General features: G+C 38.8%; 3 protein-coding genes across 3 annotated transcripts; 1 reads left to right on the top strand and 2 right to left on the bottom strand.

The window, feature by feature from the left end:
- Positions 1 to 1,342: 1,342 nt before the first annotated feature.
- On the bottom strand, positions 1,343 to 2,569 carry LOC108996289 (40S ribosomal protein S29-like). Its single transcript, XM_018972097.2, has 3 exons — positions 2,382 to 2,569; positions 1,759 to 1,858; positions 1,343 to 1,654 (listed from the first exon to the last, which is right to left on the bottom strand). Exons 1-3 carry the CDS (start codon positions 2,549 to 2,551, stop codon positions 1,646 to 1,648), a joined length of 279 nt encoding a protein of 92 aa, XP_018827642.1. The 5' UTR covers positions 2,552 to 2,569; the 3' UTR covers positions 1,343 to 1,645.
- Positions 2,570 to 5,036: 2,467 nt separating this feature from the next.
- On the bottom strand, positions 5,037 to 5,846 carry LOC108996070 (60S ribosomal protein L38-like). The gene is made up of 3 exons (XM_018971830.2): positions 5,784 to 5,846; positions 5,471 to 5,654; positions 5,037 to 5,281 (listed from the first exon to the last, which is right to left on the bottom strand). Exons 1-3 carry the CDS (start codon positions 5,784 to 5,786, stop codon positions 5,259 to 5,261), a joined length of 210 nt encoding a protein of 69 aa, XP_018827375.1. The 5' UTR covers positions 5,787 to 5,846; the 3' UTR covers positions 5,037 to 5,258.
- A 4,745-nt stretch (positions 5,847 to 10,591) lies between these two features.
- LOC108996351 (probable polyamine transporter At3g19553) lies at positions 10,592 to 13,324 on the top strand. The gene is made up of 2 exons (XM_018972206.2): positions 10,592 to 11,989; positions 12,460 to 13,324. The coding sequence occupies exons 1-2, from the start codon at positions 11,016 to 11,018 to the stop codon at positions 13,001 to 13,003; spliced, it is 1,518 nt and encodes a 505-aa protein (XP_018827751.1). The 5' UTR covers positions 10,592 to 11,015; the 3' UTR covers positions 13,004 to 13,324.
- Positions 13,325 to 13,789: the final 465 nt, after the last annotated feature.

Raw genomic sequence — 13,789 nt, 5'->3', positions numbered from 1 at the left:
CTCACATTGAAAGCCTGCAAAAATGAAAAAGTAAAGCAGCGTCAACATATTGCAAGCAGAGATATAAGGCTGAGGACTACCTGTGGTTTGCACAGATGAATTTGTTTGCAAGTCTGCTGCTGCAAGCAAAGAGTGGCCACCTAATTTTAATTAGGTTTCAAACAGCAGCTAATTGCGATGTGAGATTATGAGCTCCCCCAGTGACAGTGGCTCCTAGTAAATAAGCAAGCATTCAGTAGTCAAATGTCTTTAGGAGTACATATTGGCATATTGCATCGTTTATTCCTAAAGTTGCAACAATATTACTTCTCTCAGTAGTAGAAGAAGCTCATGCAGTCGTATAGTAAATATCTGGTTGTGAATAAAACAGCGGAATTGAAATGGGCCGTACATTTCAATTGTTTCTAACCACCATCCCTCTTTCCCGAGCACTTACATCCCTTCTTTTCCTAAACTCATATTATACGAAAGGAAACATTGAAACGCTAACAATTATTAGACCACCTTAACCCTTTCTTCTTTTATCGCTTTGCAGATTGTCCAACTTATACTTACGCTACACTACACTTGCGTCTTGCATGGAAGAATATTTTAGAGTTAAATGATGTATAAATAGAGTTGATGAACTAAAGAGTAACTCATGTAAGCGCACACATATCGAGTTGATGATGAATGGTTTTTTGTTAACCAGCGTATTATGCCCACTTAATTTACTAAATATATTTACCGTATATACACACACGTGTGGATACGAGTACGATAGGACCCCCACCCCCCACAACGAAATATGCCTCTCGCCCCCTGAATTGAAACTTTCTCGAGCTCTGTTTGAACTACTTGTAGGTAACAGACTAAAAACAATTATTGTAGCAATCGATACTTGGACTGCTGGCGTGAATCATTTATACACCAGAGAAGTAAATTCTGCGTATGAAAAATTAGAGACCAATACATCATTAAATGGAGTAATTGGAAGAATTATACAGCTACGCGTGATTTCTCCACACATGGCATCACAACTCTTGGGCCACCAACAACCAAAGACACCAATCTCTCAGCAGCAGAAAAAACAGAAAATGAGAGAACAAAAAAAAAAAAGCGCAAGACATGCATCCGCGCTCAAGGCAGCGACCGTAGGCAGTGGCACCCCAGGGATCAGACTAGCACAATCTCTATCGGTGTTGGGTCTAGACTCACGACCAATGTTTATGAACTATGAAAAATGGTCAATTCCTAATCAGCTTTAGCCAATCAAGGAAGACATATCCCGGCAGTACCATTCATATAAGGAAGAACTAACAGTCATGTTGCACATAAACGACAATGAAAAACTCCAAAACCATTTTTTTAAAACAAGTAGAGGAGGTAGCCAGGTCTGATACTCAATTAGAAGTATTCCATTACTCATGAGAAAAATCTAAATGACGAGTACGACAAACAATGGCAGCAAACACAAAATGATAATTTGTAAATGATCTTCAAACATTTGAAGCAAAAAAATTCATACTCCCGACATTGAACTCAGGTTTAAACATTACATAGAACTAAAACTGAAAATCTAGAGGTTCTTCAAACTTAAAAACCACATATCATATCATGCTTAAGCCAAAGCCCTTGCTCTTGTGGAACAGAAGGACGAAACCCTTCAGCGGTACTGCAAGAAAAAAACCGAATCCACCCAAAATCAGATCAGATTAGGAAACAATCAGAACCCAACATTCTGAGTAGGATATAATAAACTCGTAAGAAAGATAATACCTTAATGAAGCCAATTTCCTTGGCGTTGCTACGGAAGCATTGCCTACAACACATGAGGCCGTACTTCCTGATCAACCCATGGGGATTCCCGCAAACCCGACTATCAAGCAAAGAAAAAGGCAACACAAAACTAAAGTCAGTACCTTCAAACTTTTTAAGCTAATCCGAGACCACGTACAAAATCACAACTACAAGGCATGAGCCCTAAAATTCCAATCCACGGAAACTAATTTCTTTTCAATTAACATTTTTCTTCGTAGCAAACGTCTTTTAGCATCATATTAGTTTGAAGAAAGTTATCTTTCTGATCATACAGAATACATATATATTCTGCCAGAGAAAAGAATCATCCTTTTTCAAGCCATCTTAGTGAGTTCTATGATTATTTCCGCAAGTATCAGAATAACAACCAACGGCACAAAACAAAACCGAACAGAAAGAAACTACGAGAGAATAAAAACCCTTAATAACTCTCTGTAAATGAATCAAGAGCCTGACAAGGATCGGAACAAGTTAGATTTATTCTTTCAATCAATGATAATTTCTCGGGGACCAAACAAGTTGGAAGATGATAATTTCTCGGGGACCAAACAAGTTGGAAGAGAAGAAGCGATATTCCGTACCAGGCGCGGGAGCCAGGGCCGTAGTTCTTGGGGTGAGAATTCCACACGTTGGAGTGCCCCATGATCTTGTTCTGTGTCTCAGAGAAAGGGGAAATTGGAGAGAGCTGCGGAAGCAAGAGGCTTTGAGAAAACCCTTGAGAACGCAGCAACACCACAAAGACGAGAGGCATGAAGGATATGTCGAATTTATAGATAGTGGAGTCAAAACCCTAGTCGGGTCGAACCTACTTCGGGGAATGAAAACGTACAAGCCCAACTCAAGCCAGCCCACTTAATTGGGCTCTAGCCCAAAAAACCTTTTATTGAATTTAATTTATTAAATGGTTGAACGGCGTTGTAATTTTCCTCACGAAACAAGTTTGACGGTGACACTAACGCCGAGAAATTCTACCACACTTTGTACGATAGCATAATTTTTTTTAATTTTTAAAGTATTTTTATGTATTTTTTAAAAAATAAAAAAAATACAAAATACAATACTAAAATATAAACAAACATAAATCTTAAAAAAAAAAAAAGTCTTATCGGTACAAATGCATTTTATGGGTGCATCTGTCATTTTCCTTCAACTATTTTATAGTTGAATCTTGCTACATTGCCCCAAGAAAAAAAACCATATAAAACACAACAAAAAGCACTAAGCTGTCAATTCTCGGCAACACCTCTTCTCTCAGGTAACAACACTATTGTTTGGGTGCTGGTGCTCAGTTTCATGAATTTGTCTCTTTAAAATTACAATTAATATAATTGCACCTTTTTTTATTTAAAATAATAATAAATTCATTAATAGTTATTTTTTTAACTATTAAAAAATAAAATACACGAAAAATAAAAATGAGGAGACAAAATCATGGACTAAATAATATTTATCCTTATTCTTTATAGTTTGCTACTTTTAGAGGCAACTTGTTTACCTCAAACAAAGCTGCCCACCCATCGAACTATGTGTTGCAAACTTGTAATTAACTGTGGAGACGTTGACGTCAATGTATAGGTTTCAACACCCGAGTGAAAACTGGTTATGTTTATGCTGTAAGCAAGTGCTCTGCAGCCGTTTTGTGAACAAGCACATGCTCCAGTATTACCAGCAGACGAATCATTGTCTGCCTCTCGGTTACTAACATATTATTGCCAATTTTGTATTGCAACGTATTGCAAAGTTGTCTTGTTGATGCTCTGTTTACTTTTGGGAAACAGTGATCTGTCGGTCTAGTGCTTTTCCTGTGATGCATATCTGGATGCTCAGGTGATTTTGCAACTGCAGCCTGTTCATTACTCTTATGAGACGGCCTACATACTGAAATTGGCAAGGCAGTTGAAGGTTCATCATCAGGCAGTTGAAGTTTTTTCAGACGGTTTAATGTTGAAAGTCGTGATAATCTAGCTGAGGGTGAAGGTTCATCATCAGGCAGTTGAAGTTTTTTCAGGCTTTGAGGTTTGCCTACTGGTGCAGAGGACCGGGTGTAGCATAAACTTTGAATACTCTAGAGATCAGGAGATGTTTGGATTCGAAGATGACTTGAGATGAGTTGAGATAGATTGTGAATAGTAATGAGATGAGTTGTGAATAGTAGTGAGTTAAAGTTGCTGAATAGTAATGAATAGTAGTGAGATGAGTTGAGATGAATTGAGATGAGCTGAGATGACTTGCGAATCCAAACAAGCCAGTTTACCAGTCTTATCTTGAACCCAGCGCCGAATTGCGAACATATATTATAGGGCTTAAAATATTTGTTTCTTTATGAACCATTCTTGGGGCCTCTAGAATTACAACTCCTATTGCCTGCCATAAAAAATGGCATTCAATGCAAGTCACCAGGCCGAGGTAGGACAGTTACATGCCATCCGAGCTGGCTGCATAACCATGTACCAGAGATGAATGCTCCTTCGAGAACACTAAACACAAAAGGTGTCGTTAGAGAGAGCGATCAATGGAAAAGTGCAGACAATACAAATAATGCAACTCCAATGAAAAGCCGAAAACTAGAGTCTCTGAAACCTTGGGTTGGTACTCGGGGAAGCTGAGAATTCTCTCGGACTCTCACTTGACGTTTGGTTTTCCCGAATGGGAAAGTGAAGCACAAACACCATGAGGTTTGGATTCTCCGATAATTTAAATCGTGCACTAGTTGTACAGTTGCACTTGTACCCCCTCGTCTAGTTAGTCATCTTGGAAGATTGAGAGGGGTATATAGTCGTGATTTGAGTGTTACTGAGACACGTTACCCGCACCTGCCAGCCATTGTGTTCTTGACCAATTTAATACCAAGTTATATAACACATTTTGCAAATTGCAACTCAACTTGATCCACCATAGGTCCAAAAATGAAATCAACTCTGTTCCTACCAACAACATTGCGATAAAAATTAAAAGGCCCATTTTGTTTGGACGAAGCATTGAAGCAACAAATTCATGGTCTTGCAACAACCCACTATAACTTGTATTTTCTCTGCAGCAGTTTGCTGCTGCTAGTCTCACCTACATCAGCGTATCCTGTCCCGGAAGCATCACTCGTAGTTGGAAAATTCAAACCAGGTTTGAAGAAATCGATTAGGCTAGAGGGAAAACTCCAAGCCAAAAAAGACAAATCAATTGGCTATAGAATCCAATTCAACCATCCAGAATTTAACAAATAAACAAACAAGCAAGCCAAATATACCAAACCAAAACTGCAATTACGCAAAATTGAAAGTTGAGTTTCCAAATGCGTTTAAGGAGTTCATGACATCCTCCTAGATTTCAAGAGAACACCAAGCCCAAATCCATTACAAACGAGGTATTTCTACCAATGTGAAAAAGCATCCAATAAAACAACAAAACCCATTCTTTTCTACCAATAACCATATGACGCGCTTGGTTCAGTCAAGGTCCCCATTTCACACGTCTTGCACACTCAAACCTGCAAGCAAAAAGAAAGCAAAAAAAGTGGAAGCATCAGATCATCTTCAAAGCATTAAAGAACCAACTGACCACGTACCCAAAGGATTGAAGAAAATAAAAACCAGATTTAAGACAATAAATCGACAAAATCAAATGGTATAATGATTTGTGGATCCCGGCAAAAAGTAATGCTTTTTTTCATACTGACCGGGAGGGAGAGACTGCTTCAACTTGTTAGCCTTCTCGGAGTCGAACACGCAAAGCGTGTACAGGTACTTGGAGCAACGAACTTTGAACTTGAAAACATCTTTGCTTTTCTTGATTTTCACAGAGCGTGCATCTTTCCTTCTTGCGGTGAGAAGGAAGTCTTTGATCTCGTGGATTTGCTTAGGCTGGGAATCGCAACGGAATAACAAAAAAAACCTTAGCAAGAGCAAAGAAAAATAATAGAAAAGTTGAAAACTAAAGAACAATGGAAAACAAATGTCATTGAGAATGAATAGAGAAGCAGAGATCCATACCATATTGCGACCGAGAGAGAGAGAGGGGACACTCAAAAGCTCAAAACCTAGTGAAGACGATGAGATATATAAACAGAAACGACCCGGGTGCTTTATTGGGTTGGGCTAACAGCTGACCTCAGTTGTGATGGACTGTGTCGGGCTCAGGCCCGGTTAAATTTGGTCTCGTGTTCTGGTCCGTTTGAATCTTTGATGACACCTACGCCAAAAATAAATTTACGATAAATGATTTGTACAATATTTTAAAAAAAAAACTATTCTTTAATAGTGAAACATTATTTTTTACAAAAAAACTTGTATAAAACTGCTCTATTTAAAATTTGTACTTGACATTACTCAATATCCAAACAAAAAAATCAGTGATTTTTATGAAATAAATGGATCTATTTTGAGACTCATTGTGCCCGATCTTGCTTCGATCATACATAGTCATTACTCATTCATCATTGATTTATTTGAACTTTACAAATATAAATTTATCAAATAGTTAATAGGTATTACCAGATCTATAGATCTATTATTAGAGGGATTGAAATAAGAAAAAAGTATTTCTGCTCGAAAGATCTACACAACGCACGATACAGATCAGCCAACATGGTTTTATTTTATTTTTATGTGTTAAGACCTCTGTGACTCTCAAACGCGAAACGAAAATTTCATCCTAAACCAAAATCTTCTTCACCCAAAACGCAGGTTTCTCTCCAAAAGATTTGAAGAAAATTTGTATTGGAAACTCTACATAGAACCTTTAATCTCTCTGTGATTGTGAGGGAGTCAGAATCATACAAACTCAAACACACATACTTGTGGAGAGAAAAAATATCATAATTCATAGTTGGACCCAGCCCACCGTGCCATCAATAGAGACAAGAGAGGAAACAAGAAAAATATAATGAGAGACATGAGAGCATGCAAGTGTCAAAGAGTAAGAGGGAAAGTAGGAAGAGAAATGAAGTTGACACACACAAATGGATCTGGTCCCATCACTGCAGACTGGCACACGCAACAATGAGATATATAAAAAGCTTTCAGCCATATGACAAAAAGACTCTCGATAAAATATTCTTCTTCTTCTTCAGCAACCTCTCGAGGAAGACAGTGGCTCCAATAGAAAGAGTTCCTACTTTCTTTGTACAGTGAGAAATGAGAGGCCATAAGAGACTGTAAACAAGTATATTATAGTGAATTTTTCCTTCCCAAACACTTGTGGACATAGGCAACATACCGAACCATGTAAATATGTGTATCCCTTACTCTTACTTTTTCTGCACTTATTTTCTATCCACTGCCATGGACGTAAGTATCGCTACTGTACAGCCGCACCGGAACATTACTAAAGGCTCCAAAGAATACCGATCAAGGCCCAGTCGACTTAGTGGACCGGGAATGACTATTTCTCTCTCTCCGGCCTGTTGTGAGATATTTTCAGTATCAACAATGGAAACATTTGTGGGATTCATTTCGCTTTGTCCTTTATTCAGTGTACTGAAAAATTAACATTCTCTCACATCTTTCTTACAAAGTGAAACGAATCCCACAGAGGGTGCTACTATTGATGCTGAAAAATCGTACAATAGGCCGGAGGGAGAGAAATAGTCATTTCCGGACCACTAAGTCGATTGGGCCTTGATCAGTATTGTTTGGAGCCCCCAGCAGTGTTTCAGTGCGACTGTACGATGGCAACGCGTACGTCCATGGAAGTGGATAAAAAATAAGTGCAGATAAAGTAAAAGTAAAGGACACACATATTTACGTGGTTCGGCATGTTGCCTACGTCCACAAGTGTTTGGGGAGGAAAAGTCCACTATAATATACTCGTTTACAGTCTCTCATGGCCTCTCTTTTTCAGCTGTACTAAGAAAGAAGAAGCTCTTCCTGTTGGAGTTGTTGTCTTCCTCAAGAGGTTGATGAAGAAAAATAAGATTTTATTGAGAGAGTCCTTTTGTCATCTGGTTGAAGGGTTTTTATATATCTCATTGTTGCGTGTGCCAGTCTACAGTGATGGAACCTGACCCTTTTGCGTGTGTCAACTTCCATTCTATTCCTACTTTCCCTCAAACCGCTCTAACACTTGCATGTCGTCATGTCCATCTTTGTCTCTTCTTGTTTCCCCTATTGTCCCTAGTGGTGGCCTGGTGGCCTAACCCAATTATGGACTATGGTATTTTATCTCTCCACAGAAGCTCGCAATTCTTTGGGTAACTTGTTCTAACAAAAGTCCTTGAGAATCTTCAAGATAAAATACGCCACAAAAGTTGTCAACAAGAAAATAAAATAATTCGCTTGTGTTAAGTAATAAATGCCTCCAAGGGCAAATTTAGGCGGGGGTGTATTCGACCACGTATGATGCGAGCTCGGAGCTTGGATGTGGTAGGAGATTGGCTCGACTGAGTATGGTGCAAGCTCGAAGCTCGGATGGGGCGGAAGACTGGCTCGACCGCATATGGTGCGAGCAAGGAGCTCGAATGCATCAAGAGGCTGGCTCGATCGCGTAAGGTGCGAGCGCATAGCTAGAATGCAACGGGAAGCTGGCTCAACCGCGTAAGATGCTAGCTCAGACGCGACAGGAGGTTGGCTCTTCCACGTAAGGTGCGAGCGCGAAGCTCGGAGTCGGTAGGAGGTTGGCTCAATCGCGTAAGGTGCGAGCTCAGACGCAGCGGGAGGCTGGCTCGACCATGTAAGGTGCAAGCGCAGAGCTCGAATGCGGCGGGAGGTTGGCTCGACCTCGTATGGTGCGAGTGTGGAGCTCGAATGTGGCGGGAAGCTGGCTCGAAAGCATAAGGTGTGAGCATTGAGGTTCGGATGTTTGTTGTTATTTGTTGAGTGTATGCTTGTTTAATGCATTTGTTTTCGATTTGTTATTAGTGTTGGAATTTGTGTAAAGTAACCCACGTAAAGCAATTAGAGGGCCCATCGACTCGGCCCATTGGGTCCATTTTAGGTGTTTACAAGCCCGTCGGCTTGTTCCCGAAGGTAACCCGCGCTAGGAGGTTGTGGAGCTCAAAGGCCTGTTAACTCCAAAGGCTTGTTCATGGAGGTAATATGCTGGCAGTGATTATGCATTGTGGCCAGCCAAGGGACTAGACTTGTATCCCGTGAAGGTCGGCAAGTTTAGAGATTTGTGTTCCGACTGGCTGTTGTTTGGGCAGAGCTTGGGGACTCTAGCCTTGAGCCAATACATCGCGAGTAGCAACCTAGCACAAAGGTCGGCAAGTCAAGGGACTTATGTTTCGACTGGTTGTTGTTCGAACATAGCTCGAGGCTTTGGCCTTTAGCTAATGCATCGTGGTCAGTCAAGAGACTGGGCTTGTACCCCGCAAAGGTCGACAAGTCTAAAGACTTATGTTCCGACTTGCTATTATTTGGGCAAAGCTCGGGGACTCTGGCCCTGAGCCAGTGAACAATGGAATCATGGAGCTCTTCAACCAACTGGATCGTCATCAGTAGCTCTCTCGTGAAGTCCCTCACTTTCCAATCCTTTCTTTCCCTGATTGACAATGAAGACGACCCAAAAACCAACGGCAATCCAATTGTCTTCAAATCCCCTCTTGTTATGCACCATTCTTTGCTAGATTTCGGTCGTTGTGAGATCACAAATCAATTCTACATATTTCAAATTTATTCCCTGCTTGCAAAAATGTTCGATTTTATCCCTTTGTTAGAGGAAAATTCATTTTTGTAAGGATAATAAAATTATTGGGTTTTTTTTTCCTTATTTTGGGAAATTTATAGTGCGTTTTAGGAAAAAGAAAATCTTCGCAACTTCTAAACACTCCACATTCCATTTTTTTTTAACTTTTATTATTTTTTTCTTTTATTAAATATTTATTATATAAATAATGAATAGAAAATTTAAAATAATTTAAAAAGAATAAACTCAAAAAAAAAATTAAAAAAATATAGAGTATAAAATATGGTGGAGGTTATATAGTAAAATTATTTAGAAAAAGCATGAAAATGTCACTGAGCTTGGTAGGGGATGTCGGGGGGTGGGGCCCCCCGTGGGGGGGATTGACGGGAGAGAACCAATGCCCTAGTTGTTGATGATTCATGACGTGTTGGTAGACCGGGTTCGCCACGTGTGCGGTGTATAATTTTCAGACCATACTTCGAATAGAATTTCTCATAAGAATATACTATCACTCATATTTACTCACCATACTTTTGTAGAATTAAGATTGCTTTTATCCGAATTTAGCACTAGATAAATGAAGTTATTTTGTTGAAGTTATATTTTAAACATTTATTTATTTAAATAATATATATATATATATATAATATCTAAATCAATAGGCGGGACTAAATATTATAAAATCTTTGATAAAGATAAACAATATTTTTTTAAAATTAAAAGCTATGCTATACCACAATCTGCTTAGCCATTAGTCATCTCTTATGTTTAAAAATTAAAATTTTAAAATTTGAAGAGTCAAATTTGTTGATACCGAATTCTCAATATGTATAAAATTAAATTTATTTTTAATTAATTTATAAGATTACATTGGTTGGTTGATTTTTTTTAATAAAATTATATAAAAATGTCAGTGAGGTTCTTAATACAAAATCAAAAAATAAAAAATAATCATGAGTAAATTGTAATAAAACAATAATCGTAAAAGTATCATTACTTACTGCTCATAACAAATCAATGTAATAAAATATCAGTAAAATAATATAATAGCATCAAGAAGTTGCACGCAATTGTTGGCAAATGCTAGCGACTATGTGCCTGACCTTCCACCTATCCCCACGTGCATTTGATAACGCGTGTAATAACATATAAGAAGTCAAAGGTTGATTTTTCTCTCAATTTGATAACAATGGATCTCTCTCATTTGCTTGCAGAATCAATTCCCTTGACTGAGTATTCCTTATTCTCCGCATTATTGGAGCAGGGCAACCAACCTTCGAAGTTTAGGAACGCTATCGATTCCGAGGAGGAGGATGAGAGAGAGAGCAACAACGCGAGTCCTTGAGTTGAAGATAAGAAACCTCTCTCTATGAAGTCGAAGCTATGCCATATTCTTGTGTAATCCTTCAAGACAGGTAGTTTCTGAATACTAAATCCAATCTCCTGCTTCATATTTGATCAGTTTAGAATTATGGGGATAAAGGGATTAGCTTCATCTCCCCAGCAAGATCCGATATTTAAGCATAACTCGATTGACTGAATAAACTTTGGTGGTTCAAAGTTTGGATTTTTCTCTCTATCGCTCTCTTCCCCGTCTGTGGATGGGTGAAGAGGGAATGGTAAGTGATGCCATGAACACTGCAGTGAAACCAAATCCAAAACTAACGGTGCTGCCTCTTATAGCTCTAATCTTCTATGAGGTTTCCGGGGGTCCTTTTGGAGTAGAGGATTCAGTCAGGGCTGGAGGAGGCCCTCTTCTTTCTTTGCTTGGTTTCTTGATATTCCCTTTGGTCTGGAGCATTCCTGAAGCTTTAGTGACGGCTGAGCTTGCCACGAGCTTCCCTGAAAATGGTGGCTACGTTATTTGGATATCTTCAGCTTTTGGGCCTTTCTGGGGATTCCAGGAAGGATTCTGGAAATGGTTCAGTGGCGTTATGGACAATGCCCTTTACCCGGTTTTGTTCCTCGATTACTTGAAGCATTCTTTTCCAATCTTCAGCCGGTTGGTTGCACGAATTCCAGCTCTATTAGGAATTACCGTTTCATTGACTTATTTGAATTATCGAGGCCTGCACATTGTTGGGTTTTCAGCAGTTACCCTTGCAGCTTTCTCACTTTTCCCATTTCTAGTGATGGTTATCCTTTCAATTCCCCGAATAAGGCCTAAGCAGTGGCTTGTTGTGGATTTTAAGAAGGTGGATTGGAGGGGATATTTCAATAGTATGTTTTGGAATTTGAATTATTGGGATAAGGCAAGTACTCTTGCTGGTGAGGTTGAAAATCCGAGCAAGACATTTCCAAAGGCACTTTTTGGGGCTGTGGTTTTGGTGGTTTTATCATATTTGATTCCACTACTTGCAGGAACAGGTGCCACAAAGTCTGCACCTAGTGAGTGGAGTGATGGTTATTTTGCGGAAGTGGGGATGTTGATAGGTGGCTATTGGCTCAAGTGGTGGATCCAAGCAGCTGCTGCAATGTCCAACATGGGGTTGTTTGAAGCAGAAATGAGTGGCGATGCCTTTCAACTCCTTGGGATGAGCGAGATGGGCATGCTTCCAGCTATATTTGCTTCAAGGTTAGTCCTTCTGCCTGTACGTTCCTTACCCGTTGCTTTCTTTGATACAGCTTCATTCTTTTTACTTAAGTTTAACATTTTAAAGTAACTTCAAGGAAATGACCTCCCATTACTGATTTAATTAGCTTCTAGGGAATAAACTAAAACTATGGTGCTTATCTCCCGGTCTTTCCAAGAGATTCATTCTATTTCAGTATATATAATGGACCTTATTCTTCGCTAGATGTACTGATAATCATATGATGCATGCCTCCTTTTAGCATAATCTAAACCCTGGCATTAAATTGATGAGAAGCTACCAAAGTATTTATAGTAGTTATAGTAGTATCCTTCACATGATCTTCAGTTGGGAGTTTTTTGCTTCCAACGTCCAAAAGTAGTTGACTGTTCCATAAATTTCCCTGATGTTTGGATGTCGCAAACACTGTAATTAGCTATTATCTAACAAGTGGCTTTAAAATTCCTTGTAGGTCGAAGTATGGGACACCCACAATTAGCATTTTGTGCTCTGCTACTGGAGTTATCTTCCTGTCGTGGATGAGTTTTCAGGAAATCTTGGAATTTCTTAATTTCTTGTATGCTATAGGAATGCTTCTTGAGTTTGCTGCTTTTATAAAATTGAGAATTAAGAAGCCAGATCTTCACAGACCTTATAAAGTTCCTTTGCAAACATTCGGGGTGACAATGCTTTGCTTGCCTCCAGCATTAATGCTTGTTCTTGTTATGTGCTTGGCTTCTGCGAAAACATTCTTGGTCAGTGGTGTGGTGATGATCACAGGGTTTTTACTGTATCCTGCTTTAGTACATGCAAAGGATAGGAAGTGGACTCGATTTGATGCAGAACAACCTCCATTGCCTCCCGATAACTCTGTCGAGAACCATTCTGGTGTGTCCCAACTGCATGAACAAGTACAGGATGAGGCTTCGATTGGTCTTCTTTCGAACTTGTCATCTACTAAGAAAAAAGAAGAATCCTCTGAAATCTTGCTGGGAGAAGACTTAAAATCGGATTAGAAGGAGAGGTCCCTGGTGTTACTTTGTGCTGAAGAGATAGGTAACTTGCATATTACAGAAGCATGTATTATTGCTATTGTTCCTCGCATTCAACAATTGTAGCAGTACGCAAAATGTACTTGAAGTTTTTTGAAAGTGTTCAAACAGCAGCACAAGTAGTTATGTACTTTTTAGAAGAATCGGAATGAATTAGAAAATTATAAGTGTCCCCTCCATTGAGCAGGATGGGTCGTTCTAAAGGCAATTTTAGGAAGTATTGATTCAGAATGACTTTGTTGGCAATGTGGAACAGATGACTAATAATCGTAATTGATGATCAAATGATGTATCTTAAGACAAATTACGAGTGGAGTTTCTTGGTTCTTTTTCCCCAATCATTTTTGGTTTCTCCTTCTATCAAAACCAAGCTTTTGACACTGAACGTTTGCCTTTGTAATTTTTAAAATCTACACTCGATCAAAAACTCTTAAAACAAACAATATTATATTCAAAAAATGATACACATACAACCCTTTTCATAATCTTTTATACAATAATGTTCTAAATTATGAGTACCTTTATAAAATAACTTATAAAAATAACGTCGTTTTACATAAATACACTCAATTAAAAACATCATCATATAAAAGTTTGTAAAATAACTATCATTACCTATTATATAAGCTTTGTTGCCATCTGAATGGTTTGATTATAATTTTTCGTTGACTGTTTTAACAGAAATCATTCCCAACAAGCTCACTTCTAGTTTTGCTTGAACTTGGACTTGGAATAAAGTTGATCAAATCA

Source organism: Juglans regia, chromosome 13 (assembly GCF_001411555.2).
Source record: "Juglans regia cultivar Chandler chromosome 13, Walnut 2.0, whole genome shotgun sequence".
Classification (NCBI taxonomy): Eukaryota; Viridiplantae; Streptophyta; class Magnoliopsida; order Fagales; family Juglandaceae; genus Juglans; species Juglans regia.
This window is presented reverse-complemented; position numbering and strand designations above follow the sequence as displayed.

What these genes read in the sequence shown, in the direction of transcription:
- LOC108996289 (XM_018972097.2), bottom strand. Translation starts at nt 2,551, where the DNA reads ATGCCTCTCGTCTTTGTGGTGTTGCTGCGTTCTCAAGGGTTTTCTCAA. An exon ending in GGCCCTGGCTCCCGCGCCTG is followed by an intron (nt 1,859 to 2,381) that starts GTACGGAATATC and finishes TTTGCTTGATAG; the next exon opens with TCGGGTTTGCGGGAATCCCC.
- LOC108996070 (XM_018971830.2), bottom strand. An exon ending in GAAGCAGTCTCTCCCTCCCG is followed by an intron (nt 5,282 to 5,470) that starts GTCAGTATGAAA and finishes TTTTGCTTGCAG; the next exon opens with GTTTGAGTGTGCAAGACGTG.
- LOC108996351 (XM_018972206.2), top strand. Translation starts at nt 11,016, where the DNA reads ATGGGTGAAGAGGGAATGGTAAGTGATGCCATGAACACTGCAGTGAAA. An exon ending in CCAGCTATATTTGCTTCAAG is followed by an intron (nt 11,990 to 12,459) that starts GTTAGTCCTTCT and finishes AATTCCTTGTAG; the next exon opens with GTCGAAGTATGGGACACCCA.